This window comes from Coregonus lavaretus (assembly GCF_964263955.1).
Source record: "Coregonus lavaretus genome assembly, chromosome: 18".
NCBI lineage: Eukaryota > Metazoa > Chordata > Actinopteri > Salmoniformes > Salmonidae > Coregonus > Coregonus lavaretus.
This window is the reverse complement of record NC_140005.1, coordinates 31,794,073-31,808,958: the sequence shown is the minus strand read 5'-3', so window position 1 is coordinate 31,808,958 and position 14,886 is coordinate 31,794,073. Positions and strand designations below refer to the sequence as shown.

The 14,886-nt window shown below is 44.4% G+C and overlaps 1 protein-coding gene across 1 annotated transcript; it reads right to left on the bottom strand.

Annotated features, from left to right (window-relative positions):
* Positions 1-8,130: 8,130 nt before the first annotated feature.
* Positions 8,131-14,154, bottom strand: LOC311146095 (F-box only protein 33-like). Its single transcript, XM_084182563.1, has 4 exons — positions 13,624-14,154; positions 12,576-12,686; positions 11,531-12,198; positions 8,131-8,744 (listed from the first exon to the last, which is right to left on the bottom strand). Exons 1-4 carry the CDS (start codon positions 14,049-14,051, stop codon positions 8,479-8,481), a joined length of 1,473 nt encoding a protein of 490 aa, XP_084038689.1. The 5' UTR covers positions 14,052-14,154; the 3' UTR covers positions 8,131-8,478.
* Positions 14,155-14,886: the final 732 nt, after the last annotated feature.

The window sequence follows — 14,886 nt, the reverse complement described above, 5'->3', positions numbered from 1 at the left end:
GACTATGCATAAATAATAAACAGAGTAGCAGCAGTGTAATAGAGGGGGTAGGGGTGGGGGGGCAATGCAAATAGTCCGGGTAGCCATGATTAGCTGTTCAGGAGTCTTATGGCTTGGGGGTAGAAGCTGTTAAGAAGCCTTTTGGACCTAGACATGGCGCTCCGGTACCGCTTGCCGTGCGGTAGCAGAGAGAACAGTCTATGACTAGGGTGGCTGGAGTCTTTGATAATTTTTAGGGCCTTCCTCTGACATCGCCTGGCATAGAGGTCCTGGATGGCAGGAAGCTTGGCCCCAGTGATGTACCGGGCCGTACGCACTACCCTCTGTAGTGCCTTGCGGTCGGACGGCCGAGCAGTTGCCATACCAGGCGGTGATGCAACCAGTCAGGATGCTCTCGATTGTGCAGCTGTAGAACCTTTTGAGGATCTGAGGACCCATGCCAAATCTTTTCAGTCTCCTGAGGGGGACTAGGTGTTGTCGTGCCCTCTTCATGACTGTCTTGGTGTGACCATGATAGTTTGTTGGTGATGTGAACACCAAGGAACTTGAAGCTCTCAACCTGTTCCACTACAACCCCGTCGATGAGAACGGGGGCGTGCTCAGTCCTCTTTTTTTTCCTGTAGTCCACAATCATCTCCTTTGTCTTGATCACGTTGAGGGAGAGGTTGTTATCCTGGCACCACACGGCCAGGTCACTGACCTCCTCCCTATAGGCTGTCTCATCGTTGTCTGTGATCAGGCCTACCACTGTTGTGTCGTCGGCAAACTTAATGATGGTGTTGGAGTCGTGCCTGGCCATGCCGTCATGGGTGAACAGGGAGTACAGGAGGGTTCTGAGCACGCACCCCTGAGGGTCCCCCGTGTTGAGGATCAGCGTGGCAGATGTGTTGTTACCTACCCTTACCACCTGGGGGCGGCCCGTCAGGAAGTTCCTTTTGTCCAGGTGGGAAAGGGCAGTGTGGAGTGCAATCGAGATTCCATCATCTGTGGATCTGTTGGGGCGGTATGCAAATTGGAGTGGGTCTAGGGTTTATGGGATAATGGTGTTGTGAGCCATGACCAGCCTTTCAAAGCACTTCATGGCTACAGACGCGAGTGCTACGGGTCGGTAGTCATTTAGGCAGGTTATCTTAGTGTTCCTGGGCACAGGAACTATGGTGGTCTGCTTGAAACATGTTGGTATTACAGAGTCAGTCAGGGACATGTTGAAAATGTCAGTGATGACACTTGCCAGTTGGTCAGCGCATGCTCGGAGTACACGTCCTGGTAATCCGTCTGGTCCTGAGGCCTTGTGAATGTTGACCTGCTTAAAAGTCTTACTCACATCGGCTACAGAGAGCGTTATCACAGTCCGGAACAGCTGATGCTCTCATGCATGCTTCAGTGTTGCTTGCCTCGAAGCGAGCATAGAAGTGATTTAGCTAATCTGGTAGGCTTGTGTCACTGGGCAGCTCGCGGCTGTGCTTCCCTTTGTAGTCTGTAATAGTTTTCAAGCCCTGCCACATCCGACGAGCGTCAGAGCCAGTGTAGTATGATTCAATCTTGGTCCTGTATTGACTCTTTGCATGTTTGATGGTTCGTCGGAGGGCATAGCGGGATTTCTTATAAGCGTCCGGGTTAGAGTCCCGCTCCTTGAAAGCGGCAGCTCTACCCCTTAGCTCAGTGTGGATGTTGCCTGTAATCCATGGCTTCTGGTTGGGGTATGTACATACGGTCACTGTGGGGACGACGTCATTGATGCACTTATTGATGAAGCCAGTGACTGATGTGGTGTACTCCTCAATGCTATCGGAAGAATCTCTGAACATATTCCAGTCTGTGCTAGCAAAACAGTCCTGTAGCTTAGCATCTGCATCATCTGACCACTTCCTTATTAACCGAGTCACTGGTGCTTACTGCTTTAGTTTTTGCTTGTAAGCAGGAATCAGGAGGATAGAGTTATGGTCAGATTTGCCAAATGGAGGGCGAGGGAGAGCTTTGCACGCGTCTCTGTGTGTGGAGTAAAGGTGGTCTAGAGTTTTTTTTCCTCTGGTTGCACATTTAACATGCTGGTAGAAATTAGGTAGAACGGATTTAAGTTTCCCTGCATTAAAGTCCCCAGCCACTAGGAGTGCTGCCTCTGGATGAGCGTTTTCCTGTTTACTTATGGCCTTATACAGCTCATTGAGTGCAATCTTTGTGCCAGCATTGGTTTGTGGTGGTAAATAGACAGCTACGAAAAAATATAGATAAACTCTCTTGGTAAATAGTGTGGTCTACAGCTTATCATGAGATACTCTACCTCAGGCAAGCAAAACCTTGAGACTTCCTTAGTATTAGATTTTATGCACCAGCTGTTTAGCTCTGACATGTTCCTGTACACTGGGTCATGGAAGGTAAAATTACACCCGACATAAAAGGTAAAGCACTGCAAAAAAAACTAGGATCAGCAAAGGATTATTGCAACTCAAACTAAGCCTCCATGAATAACACAAAAACCATGTTTGTCTTTATAATGCTTTTATTCACTGGTTTAAAAGAAGAACCATTCAACATTCAGCTGGTTTATCCAATATCTGTCAGTTAAGTTTTTTCATAGGCTTTTCCTTTAGCTATCTTGGAATCTAGGATCACTTTTCAAATAAAAATTCTCTCCACACAGGCATTTTCACACCTGCGCCAGTTGAGTTCCCATTTGCAGATGTACTGTACATATAAAATCCAATGCTATGCACTCACTTGAGACAAACAGTTGACAGAACACACCTGTCCAAATATTTAAACATTTAAGATGGTTTTACCATGGTGGACACTTGTAATATACGGTGCCTTCGGAAAGTATTCAGACCCCTTTACTTTTTCCACTTTGTTACGTTACAGCATTATTCTACAGTTGATTAAATAAATACAAAATCTCAGCAATCTACACAACACTCCATAATGACAAAGCGAACAGGTTTCTACACATTTTTACAAATTCCAAAAAACTGAAATACCTTCTTTACAGCAGTATTCAGAACCTTTGCTATGAGACTCGAAATTGAGCTCAGGTGCATCCTGTTTCCACTGATCATCCTTGAGAAGTTTCTGCAACTTGATTGGAGTCCACCAATTAAATTGATTAGACATGATTTGGAAAGGCACACACCTGTCTATATAAGGTCCCACAGTTGACAGTGCATGTCAGAGCAAAACCAAAGCCATGAGGTTGAAGGAATTGTCCATAGAGCTCAGAGACAGGATGGTGTCGAGGCACAGATCTGGGGAAGGGTACCAAAACATTTCTGCAGCATTGAAGGTCCCCAAGAACACAGTGACCTCCATCATTCTTAAATGGAAGAAGTTTGAAACCGCCAAGACTTCCTAGAGCTGGCCGCCCAGCCAAACTGAGCAATCGGGGGAGAAGGGCCTTGGTCAGGGAGGTGACCAAGAACACGATGGTCACTCTGACAGAGCTCCAGAGTTCCTCTGTGGAGATGTGAGAACCTTCCAAAAGGACAACCATCTCTGCAGCATTCCACCAATCAGGCCTTTATGGTAGAGGGGCCAGACGCAAGCCACTCCTCAGTAAAAGGCACATGACAGCCCGCTTGGAGTTTGCCAAAAGGCACCTAAAGACTCTCAGACCATGATTCTCTGGTCTGATGAAACCAAGATTGAACTCTTTGTCTTGAATGCCAAGCGTCACATCTGGAGGAAACCTGGCACCACCCCTACGGTGAAGCATGGTGGTGGCAGCATCATGCTGTGGAGATGTTTTTCAGCGGCAGGGACTGGGAGACTAGTCAGGATCGAGGCAAAGATGAACAGAGCAAAGTACAGAGAGATCCTTGATGAAAACCTGCTCAGGACCTCAGACTGGGGCGAAGGTTCACCTTCCAACAGGACAACGACCCTAAGCACACAGCCAAGACAACGCAGGAGTGGCTTCGGGATAAGTCTCAATGTGCTTGAGTGGCCCAGCCAGAGCCCGGACTTGAACCCGATCGAACATCTCTGGAGAGACCTGAAAATACAGGTGTGCCACACCCAAGAAGATTCGGGGCTGTAATCGCTGTCAAAGGTGTTTCAACAAAGTACTGAGTAAAGGGTCTGAATACTTATGTAAATGTGATCAGTTTATTTTTAATACATTTGCAAACATTTCTAAAAACCTGTTTTTGCTTCGTCATTATGGAGTATTGTGTGTGATTGATGAAGGGAAAAAAACGATTTAATCCTTTTTAGAATAAGGCTGTAACCTAACAAAATGTGGAAAAAGTCAAGTGGTCTGAACACTTTCCGAAGGCATTGTTTGACTTATTTTGCTATAAAATATCCTGATTTTAAACAAATGCACAACATTCATACCACTTAAAACTAGGGCCTGCTGGCCAGTCTCATAGAGACCATGTCTGTAACCCACAGTAGCCTTTGAAACAGAGTTTGGCTTCTGAAGAATCAAGATCTTAAAACAATAATAATAATAATAATCATAATAAATTGTTATTTCCATTTGTAAGTGACAGAAAAATAAAAGCCACTGGATTATATGCATTCCACTTGCATAGTTTGACTTGGCTGTAATGCAAGCCAGCCATTAAGAGATGTGGCATGTTTCAAGCTCGCCTCCCTCCTGACCCCCACAACAGTGGACCTGTGATATGATAGTGGTTCAGGTTTTTAATAATGGAATAAAACCAAACAGAATTCTCCTCACTCAGGTCTCTTGACTTCAAGTGTTTACACTCTTAATAAGGCTGGTATGAGGTCATTTAGCTGTAAGGTCCTAGCTTTCTCAGCTCAATGAGCTTCTACAGGCAACAGTTAACTCTCTGAGATGGACCTGCCCTCAAGCAGCTCTCTATAGCTACATAGCTTCCTCCTATTCAACAAGAGAGATGTTATTTATGATTCCATATAAAGTGTCAAGAAAAAGGGATCCAACTGAGTTGTAAGCTGTAATAACCTAACTGGTATTTTTCTCCAGAGTAACAAAATATCTCCACTGCTATGATCTGCCCGTTAACATGCAGAGTGAGACTGGGCTACACAACCACCTCTTTATGACTTCACACAGCAAACAATTTTTTCATCAAAGACCAATTGTGCACCATCTACTGGATCCCATTACCCCTAAAAAAAAAAAAAAATGTTTCATGCAGACATTTGGCCATTTTCTGTTTGTTTTTAACTCCCCAGTGGAATGTTCCTTACACGTCTCATAGCAGCGTACAGGTCTGAAAGAACCAACCAAACTTGATTTTATCTATACTTAAATTACATTCACTTTTCACAGTGAAACTGGTGCATTTGTAGAGAGAGCTCTATTGTTGACCATGCCACAGCACAGCTGTGCACCACATGTGGTCCAACTTCACCCCCTATTCAGTAAGTATATTTCTAGTAGTATTTGTAGAGGAGCAGTCGTAGTGGTACATCTTGGCTGATCAGGCATTGGCTCTGCCCTCTGCCAGCATGTGGCCACTTCATAAAGGTTGTTTCACACAGTTATCTTTGGCAGCTGACGCAGACAGGCTGACAGACCGTTTAATTTAATCCAGTGACTTGTTGGAAAAAATATTCATCCTAACTTTCATCATTTTGTTGAAGCCTGGAACTCCTCAACTGACAGTAACCCTGAGAAAGGTTGTTTCCTGCTCACTGGTGAGAAAGTGGTACACCATGCTTTACTTCAAGCACACCATACACCCCCTTCTCTGTTGTATGCACTTCTGAAACTTTACAAACACACAACCCCCCCCCCCCCCAACAAAAAACCCCACTAATGCGTAAATGAGCTATGCTTCTTTAACGGTAGTCAAATGCTGTACTAGACAATGAATGGTGAACTGGAAACGAACACAGAACAAACAGAACGACATTTGAAAATAAATGAAAGCTACTCTGGATTTTAGGCACAGCATGAATGCAACATTAGGATATTTTACACATTGTAACAATTGACTGGCATTTGTCATCCTCTAACAAGGTCTTACACGACCCCTGTTCAGCACAAACAAACAAGTTAACTCCAAATATAGAATAATATTATCTATATCCTTTTTGGCGTGGTACTAAAAATAGACAGGAATAAAATAAAAACAACTTTTAGAATCCCTCTGTTAACATGCATATAGTTTCAATATTCATTTTTCCCAAATCGCTGCTTCTCATGCATAAACCGTAGATAGACTAAGTTTAACCCAAGTGGAACCTTGCATGCAGGCTCATATCTGACTGCAACAACTAAACAGGTTAGTAATGGATCACACACACTTCTTGCCATCTGATGCCAGATGTTTCTAGGCAAACTTATTTTCCCCCTCAATATACAGAACTTTGCATACTGTGTTTCTCTTCCTTGACTAAAATGGCTGGCTTTGGTAGTACCAATGAAAGTCATGGGCACGGAGGAAGGCAACAAGTAGTAATAGCTGACCGACGGCTTCACAAACCACACAAGATCAAGAGAAACCTACTCTCCTCTTCTCCGGAATGTTCCAACATCTCAGCTGCACAGAACAACCAGAGGTCACCTATTCCAAGCCACACACACACACACACACACTACCACAGGGTTCTTCAATTCCGGTCCTGGAGGGCCGAAACACCTCTGTTTTTCATCCTCTCCTTCTAATCAGGGGCTAATTCAGACCTGGGACACCAGGTGAGTGCAATTAACTACCAGGTAGAAATAAAAAACAGAAGTGTTTCGGCCCTCCAGTACCGGAATTGAAGAACCCTGCACTACTGCGTTATCAGTCAAGACTGGCTCCCTAAGCTTTACAAGCAAAAATAAAGAAGAAGATAAGCGTATACAGGGGGAATTCTGGATAGCAGACAACTTTACACATTAAAAAGGTTGTTAGCTTCACATTTACATTCTACCACTGAGCAATCAACCTCAGATTCCCTCTACTACACTGAGCTCTAAAACGTCAAATACACAATAGAAAACGTAATTAAAAGTATTTTCACAGACACACATCAAGGATGTTAACCTTCTTAAAAGTTAAGAGAAAACTAGAAGGCGGGGCTAGAAAAATAAAACCAACAACCTCTGGTGTGCGTAGTGTTGGAAGAGCTCTTTCCACAGTATTAGTATCCAGTATTCAGCCACACCACCACGCACACTGGCCCGCAGATCAACATACAGTTTTATATTAAAAGAAAGCCTTCATTGGACAAATTTACTGAAGGTGCAAAAATCCTGAGATTTGGAACAAGCAAACAAATGCCTCCCTCCATCCAACGCTCAGCAGGTGAAATACTGTGGGCCTGTAGAGAAACATGTGCAAGGAGTAGCTTTTTGCCATTCTTTAAACACCTTCATCTTAAAACAAATGTATGACTAAGTTTGTTTACCCCATGGTAAAAGGGGCAGATTTGATGGCAAAAACTACTGAATCCAGAGAACAAGGGGTTTTCCAAGGCAACTGTGACAAAAAAAACTGGATTAAACTGACAGACTAGCTGATTGTTTCATAGTATATACATCCTCATCATCACCATCTTCAAAATCATGTTTTGCCCACCTGAGACAGAGGATTTTTCTGAGAGCAAACTGCAGCGTATGACTCGCAATGCTGACCCCTGACTTAAGTACTGCAGTAGAACGTAGGAAGCTCACAGGGTCTCAGCATGAGTGTGTCAGTGTGGAAACCTCAGCAATCGGTTTCACCAGCAGAAGTGTATCATATCCCACCTCTGGGTTAAGAAGAACCAGCAGGATCTTAGTCCCGTTACATAGCAACAACATAATCTCCAAAACACAAAAGTAAAGAGCAGACAGGATCTTGTTGGGCTGAGGGGGGCCTAACCACACTCCATCAGCACTGTCCCTCCCTCTGCCGGAAGACTACTAGACTAATCTCCCCTAAAAAAATGTGAACGAACAAGTACACAGGATTCCATCATTGCAAAAAGCCAAGGTGGATTAACTGATAGTTAGTTTACAGTAACTCTGCACTTGCTAAGAGAAAAAACAACAGACAGACAAAACACAAAGCAAAAAATAAAACTTGCAATTCAACTAAATAAGCTAGCTGTGTAAAAAAGCCCCCTTGCAACACCAATCGCTCATTTAGCTACTAAACAAATACTTGACTATACTCTCCTATTCATAAGCAGGATATATATATATATATATATATATATATATATATATACACACACACACACACACATATATAGATATAGAGCTTATACTGATAAACATGGCACATACAAAGGATAATAAGTTCATGCTACAGAGAAGAAAATATAAACAAACAAAAGTAAATGAGATAGGACCTATAAGGTGATTAGATCATCAAGACAAGCACTGAGCATGTGCAGCAGGCCAGACCAGACCAGGGTCGTGTTCATTAGGGCACGCAATGGAAAACTTTTTGTAGCAGAAAATTAGCGTTTATTGGACAAGTGTGGTCCCTCCCTGTTTAGGTCTTGTTTTCTTTTGTTTGATGCCTAATGAACACGACCCAGATGACGGCCTGGTCTGGCGGCTGTAGCTCTAGCCTACATGCCCAGGCTGAAGCTCTGCATCTCCCTGTGGAAGTGCTGGGTGGCCTCGCTGAGGACCAGGTTGGAGTCCATAGAGGGGTGCCAGACGCGCCCCAGGCCCAGGGACACCTCCTTCACCAGGTTGTGGACGGGGTCACCCTCCATGAAGACCCTCTGGTCTGGGTCGAAGTCGATGCTCTCCTCGGACACGGCCAGGACCTTGAGGCTGGAGCCACGCAGACGGGAGATGGCCACCAGATTGTGGGACCACACAGTGTAGCCTGTAGTGTTCAGACAGAGGAGAATCACATTGAAAGCCACTGTAGAAAGAACATACTGCATACTGAATGTAAACCAACTCCATTTGATCTGTGCTATACATATCAACATGCTGCCAATATGACCTCTACAATACACACATTAGGGCTGTCCCCCCCCCCAAAAATAAATAATCTTGCTCGACCAATCGATTGGTCAATTTAAAAATGTGAAATGTTTCCATATACTGACACATCCTATGTGTTTTAATCAAATCAATTATCTGCACTGAGCTTGTCTGATGCTTTAAGGAAACTGTTTGATGAAATAATTAAGACACACAAATGACTAAAGGGAGTCCGACCGCAATTGATTTGATTGTGCCAGGCCTGGCTCAACGCGTGACTGTGACTAGCATCTGTTGTCCCTCTCGCTCCTCCCTGCTGCAGCGACCACCACAGAACATCAACAGTGTGTATCGCACTGTCCGTGTTGCTGAAGCAGCATCATAATTACAGCCATTTCTGACTGAAGTGTTAAGTTACCGAAATCCTTAATTTGTGTAGGAAAAACATTCCCTATTCCCTCAACCCTTATAATATAATAATATGCCATTTAGCAGACGCTTTTATCCAAAGCGACTTACAGTCATGCGTGCATACATTTTTGTGTATGGGTGGTCCCGGGGATCGAACCCACTACCTTGGCGTTACAAGCGCCGTGCTCTACCAGCTGAGCTACAGAGGACCACCCATACACCCCTTGCTCTCGTTACGTGACATGTAAGCATCGCATGCATGTGACCAATAGGGCCTGACCTATAGCATATCATAATCACATCAATAAATTGGTTATAAACTCTGAACACCGTAACTCGTGAAGGGCCTTGGTCAGGGAGGTGAAGAATGGGAGAAACCCCCCAAATACAGGTGTGCCAAGCTTATAGCATCATACCCAAGATGACTTGAGGCTGTAATCGCTGCCAAAGGTGCTTCAACAAAGTACAGACTAAAGGGTCTGAATACTGTTTTTTATTTTTAAGACATTTGCAAACATTTCTAAAAACCTGTTTTAGCTTTGTCATTATGGGGTATTGTGTGTAGATTGATGAGGAAAAACATGTATTTAATCAATTTTAGAATAAGGCTGTAACGTAACAAAATGTGGAAAAAGTCAAGGGGTCTGAATACTTTCCAAATGCACTGTAAGTACTGAAATATAGGCCGAAGTAAGTTACGGTATTAAGACTAAACAGGATGAGATCTTAGGCCTACAGCTCGATAGTGGTTATACAAGGCTTTTATACTAAGCCTACTAATGAGAATTACATTACTTATAATTATAATTATCATAATAATAATAAAAAATAAGAAGGAGATCAAGGAAAAAGGAGGGTTATTATTATTATCAATATAATTCTTCTGACAATTTGGAACAGTGCAAACACTAAATGAATTATAAATAATACCAGAGGCTGGTATAACGATAAAAAAAGTGTAAAGCCTTTATTACATCATAGCAAAGATTAAAAATAGCCTAAAAATAGCCATATTTGTTTATCTGACATGTTGTTGCTTGAGGCTTGGTGCTCACGGAATCAGTAGGCTATTAAACAAGCACTCAAACAGGCAACAGAAGCAGGATGAGTCTTATTTATGTAGATATATATGGATGTTATTATTTTTTACCTCCTTTTTGTCCCCAATTTCCTGATATCCAATTACGATCTTGTCTCATCGCTGCAACTCCCCAACGGGCTCGGGAGAGGCGAAGGTAGAGTCATGCGTCCTTCTTAACACCTGCCCGCTTAACCCGGAAGCCAGCCGCACCAATGTGTCGGAGGAAACACTGTTCAACTGACGACCGAAGTCAGCCTGCAGGCGCCCGGCCTGCCACAAGGAGTTGCTAGAGCACGATCAGCCAAGTAAAGCCCCCCCGGCCAAACCTTCCCCTAACCCAGACAACGCTGGGCCAATTGTGCGCCGCCCTATGGGACTCCCGGTCACGGCCGGTTGTGACACAGCCTGGGATCGAACCCGGGTCTGTAGTGATGCCTCAAGCGCTGCGATGCAGTGCCTTAGACCGCTGTGCCACTCGGGAGGCTTATGGATGATTTATAAAGTCAGGCACATTAACAGTTAGGCCTATAGACCTAATTAAGTTCGGGTTTCCTCTCTTCTCACTTTTCTTGGACAATTAAGGCAAGGTCTGTTTTCTCATCTCCTAACTTGGCTGCTGCCTCCACCGCATTGTTCTCAACACCAATATGCTGGTTAACTTTGCTATTACGCACTTAGCAACATGGTCTAGGAAAAAGTGCCAATTCAACAGCGCACTGATGTGTTTCAGAACCGCGGACAGCGACCACTATCCAACGTGGGAGAAAGCGCACGTTATAAAATTATATTTTTATTTGTGTTGCACCATTGTTCTTACATAATATAACCATATACAATTTCAGTATTACATCTCTTAGCCTGCTGGACTGTGCCATCCCCACGGCCTCCACAATTGATCAGTCCACTCAGACAGGCGCAAATCATACCGGTGTCTTTTTTGTTGTTGCTACTGCTCAACTAAAGAAATATTGGTCGACCAACAGCCTATCGACCAAACAATCAACCAGTCGACTAAATGGGGTCAGCCCTACTAGACATAACATTCCTCCCAGAAATAACCAGTAATAAATATTTCTATCAGAACATCTTGTAGAACCCATGCCACTGGAAATCAATCACTCCTATTAAAAAGTTAGGCTACACTAAAACAGTTGTGAGCTATGTAATGCTAGCTTCTGGGCCAGGCTCACCGTGGATGACCAGGACAGAGAGGTGTACGCAGCGCCAGGCCAGTAGGACCAGCGGGTCCTCGTTGCGGTTGATGCTGAGGTCAGGGAAGCTGGTGTCATCCCTCATCAGGACGAAGTGGCTCAGGGTCTTGTTGTACTGCTGGGCAATGAGCTCCAGGGTGCCGTCTGTGACCAAGGTGGAGTAGCTGTCAAGGTGGATCCTCTCCAGGGGCAGGCTGGGTTTTAGCACCCTCAGCAGGTCCTGGCTGCAAACATCCAGGGCCATCATGTAGACCCGCAGGTTAGCGCTGCGGTGGACCAGGGCCTTCCAGTCATCCTCACTGGCGGTGCCATCCAGCGGCTTAGCCTCCAGAGCAGCGCCGTTGAGCATCAGGGAGAGGCGATGTAGTGGAGCACGGTCTCCTCCAGCCAGTAGGTGGCTCAACTCAGAGGTGAAGTCACAGAAGTCGAGGGCCAGGGAACGCAGGTGGACCAGCCGCTCCAGCTCCACAGGTGAGACCAGGCAAGGCAGCTGGTTGTCCAGCAGGCCGAGGTGCTCCAGGGAGCCGGCGCTGGGGTTGGACAGAGAGGCCAGGGAGCATGGGGTCACCACGCCCAGCATGAAGGCAGAGGACAGCCACTTTATCTGCCTGCTGTTAGACAGAACCTCCACTAACAGCTGCTGGATCCTACCCCGGCCCAGAGGAAAACACAGAAATAAAGTTTGAAAACGTTTGTAAAATTTTGTATCTCTTCCATATCTGCAAATAAAGGCCTACTCACTGACAATCAATACAGAAACAAAAACTGTATGGGCAGAACAGAGATCCTATTAAAGTACCTATGTGTTCTATGTAATTATATGAGGCTGAATTTCAACTGAGTATTTTTCTGTGCGACCTGGAAGAAAAATTAACGATTCTAGCTTCATACATTTCTTTGTGTGTGCCTACATTTTTCAACTTAGGTGCAGACGTGCTCCTTGTAAAAAAGGTCAGTGTAGAGCCCTGCTGTATGCCCTTTTGTCTCCCTGGGCAAGATGTAGCCTTGCCTAAAAGCTACTCACTCTTTGATTTTCTTGCCTCCTTGGTCAACCTGGTTGAGATAGGCACTGTCCAGAATGCCCTCATCCTGAAGAATGCAGGTATCCCCATACAGACTCAGCTTCTGGATATTTCTGAGACAGGGAGCGAGAGAGAACGGGCCGAGAGAGAGGGGTGGGAGGGGGTGAGAGAGATATGAGCTTTAGTCAAAATCGGACACAATCAGCCATAGTGGAGGTCAGTGACAGTATGTTCTAATTGTGGTCTGCAACAAACAACTGCAAGCACAATCAAACAGTATGTCCTCACCAATTTGCCAGAAGGCCTCTGACAATCAGCACCTTTCAACATCACACACTGGTGTCCACCACAAACCTGGCGGACTAAATTCCACTCCATGGTGACTTCCTTCACCATTGAGTGGAGTTTGGTCCACTACCACAAACCCAGCTTTCCTCATTTGACTGTGCCACTAAAATCTCTTGAACTCTCTTTCACAAGTGTGCTGTTATTGAATGAACACTGGAATTAGTTACCATCAAAGAAATGCCTCAAGACACCTTTAAGCCATCTCTGTGGCAGTGCAAGTGGAACTTTTCAGGACACAAATGTGTCCAAAAGATATTGGCATATTGCAAGTACAGGTTTGAAAAGACAAGAGTTGCATTTGACAGCATGCTGCCAATGTCATTGTTGACCTCAGTGGTTCAGCCTGAGCATGACCACCACTGATGCAATGTTGTTCAAATGTAATTGTAAAAAATCCTTGCAACATTCTCTGCATAGCAAGCAGAAAAACACACTTCAAACTGACATGCCCTATACCAAGTAGTTAGATTATAGCTTCAACAGATTGAAAACCACACAAGCAGTGTAACGTTAAATAGAAATCCGTAGATTAACCACATGACCCGATTACGTAATGACATGGGTTTGTTTATAGGTAGGCTAAACTAGCTACTAAACGTTAGCTGACTTCGACCCGACAAACACTCAAATTGACAAGTATGGAGTTGCTGACGCACTTTGCTTTAAACATGCATTGAATAATTGTTGTAACTATCCAACTACCTGTTGTTTCGAATACATCCGAGCACACACAACACCTGTTCCAAATAGGTGATCATTGCGTTTTTCCAGCGGTCAGGCAAAGGAGGGTCGCTTTCTACAGGTTCCATCCTGCCCTCAACTCCGCTCAGTGGGCTTAGATATCCTTCCACAGCCGCAACCTCGAGATGTAGCTCGCGCACGAAAGAGCCAAACTTCCTCATGAGAAATTCTAATCTTGGGGTCTGTTCGGTGCCAGAGCCTCCCCAGTTTGCACCACCTCCGACACGCAACTTCAGCTCCGTCCAAAGCGATGGGTAAAACAGACACTCCCTCCAGCGAGAGCACACTGACGAGGCCCGAAGCTTGTCACGGTCGGACAAGAAGGAAAATATATGGACGATAAGCTCGCTAGGTAAAGCCATGGCTCCGACACCCCCGTACAGAGCCATGGCGCAGACCACTAAACTACGGTATTAATCGCGGACAGAAAGTGTAAACATAACCGTTAAACGATTGTTCGACACCAGTACAGTTCCGGTACTCGCGCTCTGTAAAAACAAACATCATCCAACAGATTTGCTTTCAATACTATTGGATCATACCACTTATGACTACGTGGCGATGAAAACAATACTCTGCAACATTCCACTTTTTGAAACAGGCCGACATAATTTGTTTTCCTTATTCATTCATATGTTTGATATACTTTCATTTTCTCTAGAATATGTTGTTTATTTAGTTGTCATCTGCAAATGTAGTGTTATTTTATCAAACCATTTCCAATAATGGTTTGGCCCAATGACTGTTATTTTTGCCATACCTCTCAAGTGTGCAAGGGGGAGAACTTTCACTGCGGTTGAGTCCCCCACATGAGGGGTGATTTTATTTAATTCTCTGCCCACGCAAAGACCACGTCGTTTTCTCTTTGCACACTCTTTACCGTTATAGTGTAGGATACCATATTATTGACCTTATAACAAGCATAGCCTTTTCCAATGCTGTAGAAATGTAAAAGCAATTATTTTTCACGGACATTATATCCAATAGCAGATATGAATGCCATATACACACAATTGGTTGCATCCCACAATTTCTTATCTGTAAACTGATGGCATGGGAAAGAAGAACCAATCAGGTCGAGGCAGGAATTGTTACGGAGTCTAGTTGATAGGTAATCGACTAGTTGGACTGTTCCCCAGACTCCACGCGTAGGGATTTGTACAAGGCTGAACAAGGCTATTGAACTGAACATTGGTGTCTGTCTTTATTCCTTAATCCAACATA

What these genes read in the sequence shown, in the direction of transcription:
- LOC311146095 (XM_084182563.1), bottom strand. Translation starts at nt 14,051, where the DNA reads ATGGCTCTGTACGGGGGTGTCGGAGCCATGGCTTTACCTAGCGAGCTT. An exon ending in GGATGTATTCGAAACAACAG is followed by an intron (nt 12,687 to 13,623) that starts GTAGTTGGATAG and finishes TCCCTGTCTCAG; the next exon opens with AAATATCCAGAAGCTGAGTC. An exon ending in CTCTGTCCTGGTCATCCACG is followed by an intron (nt 8,745 to 11,530) that starts GTGAGCCTGGCC and finishes TGAACACTACAG; the next exon opens with GCTACACTGTGTGGTCCCAC.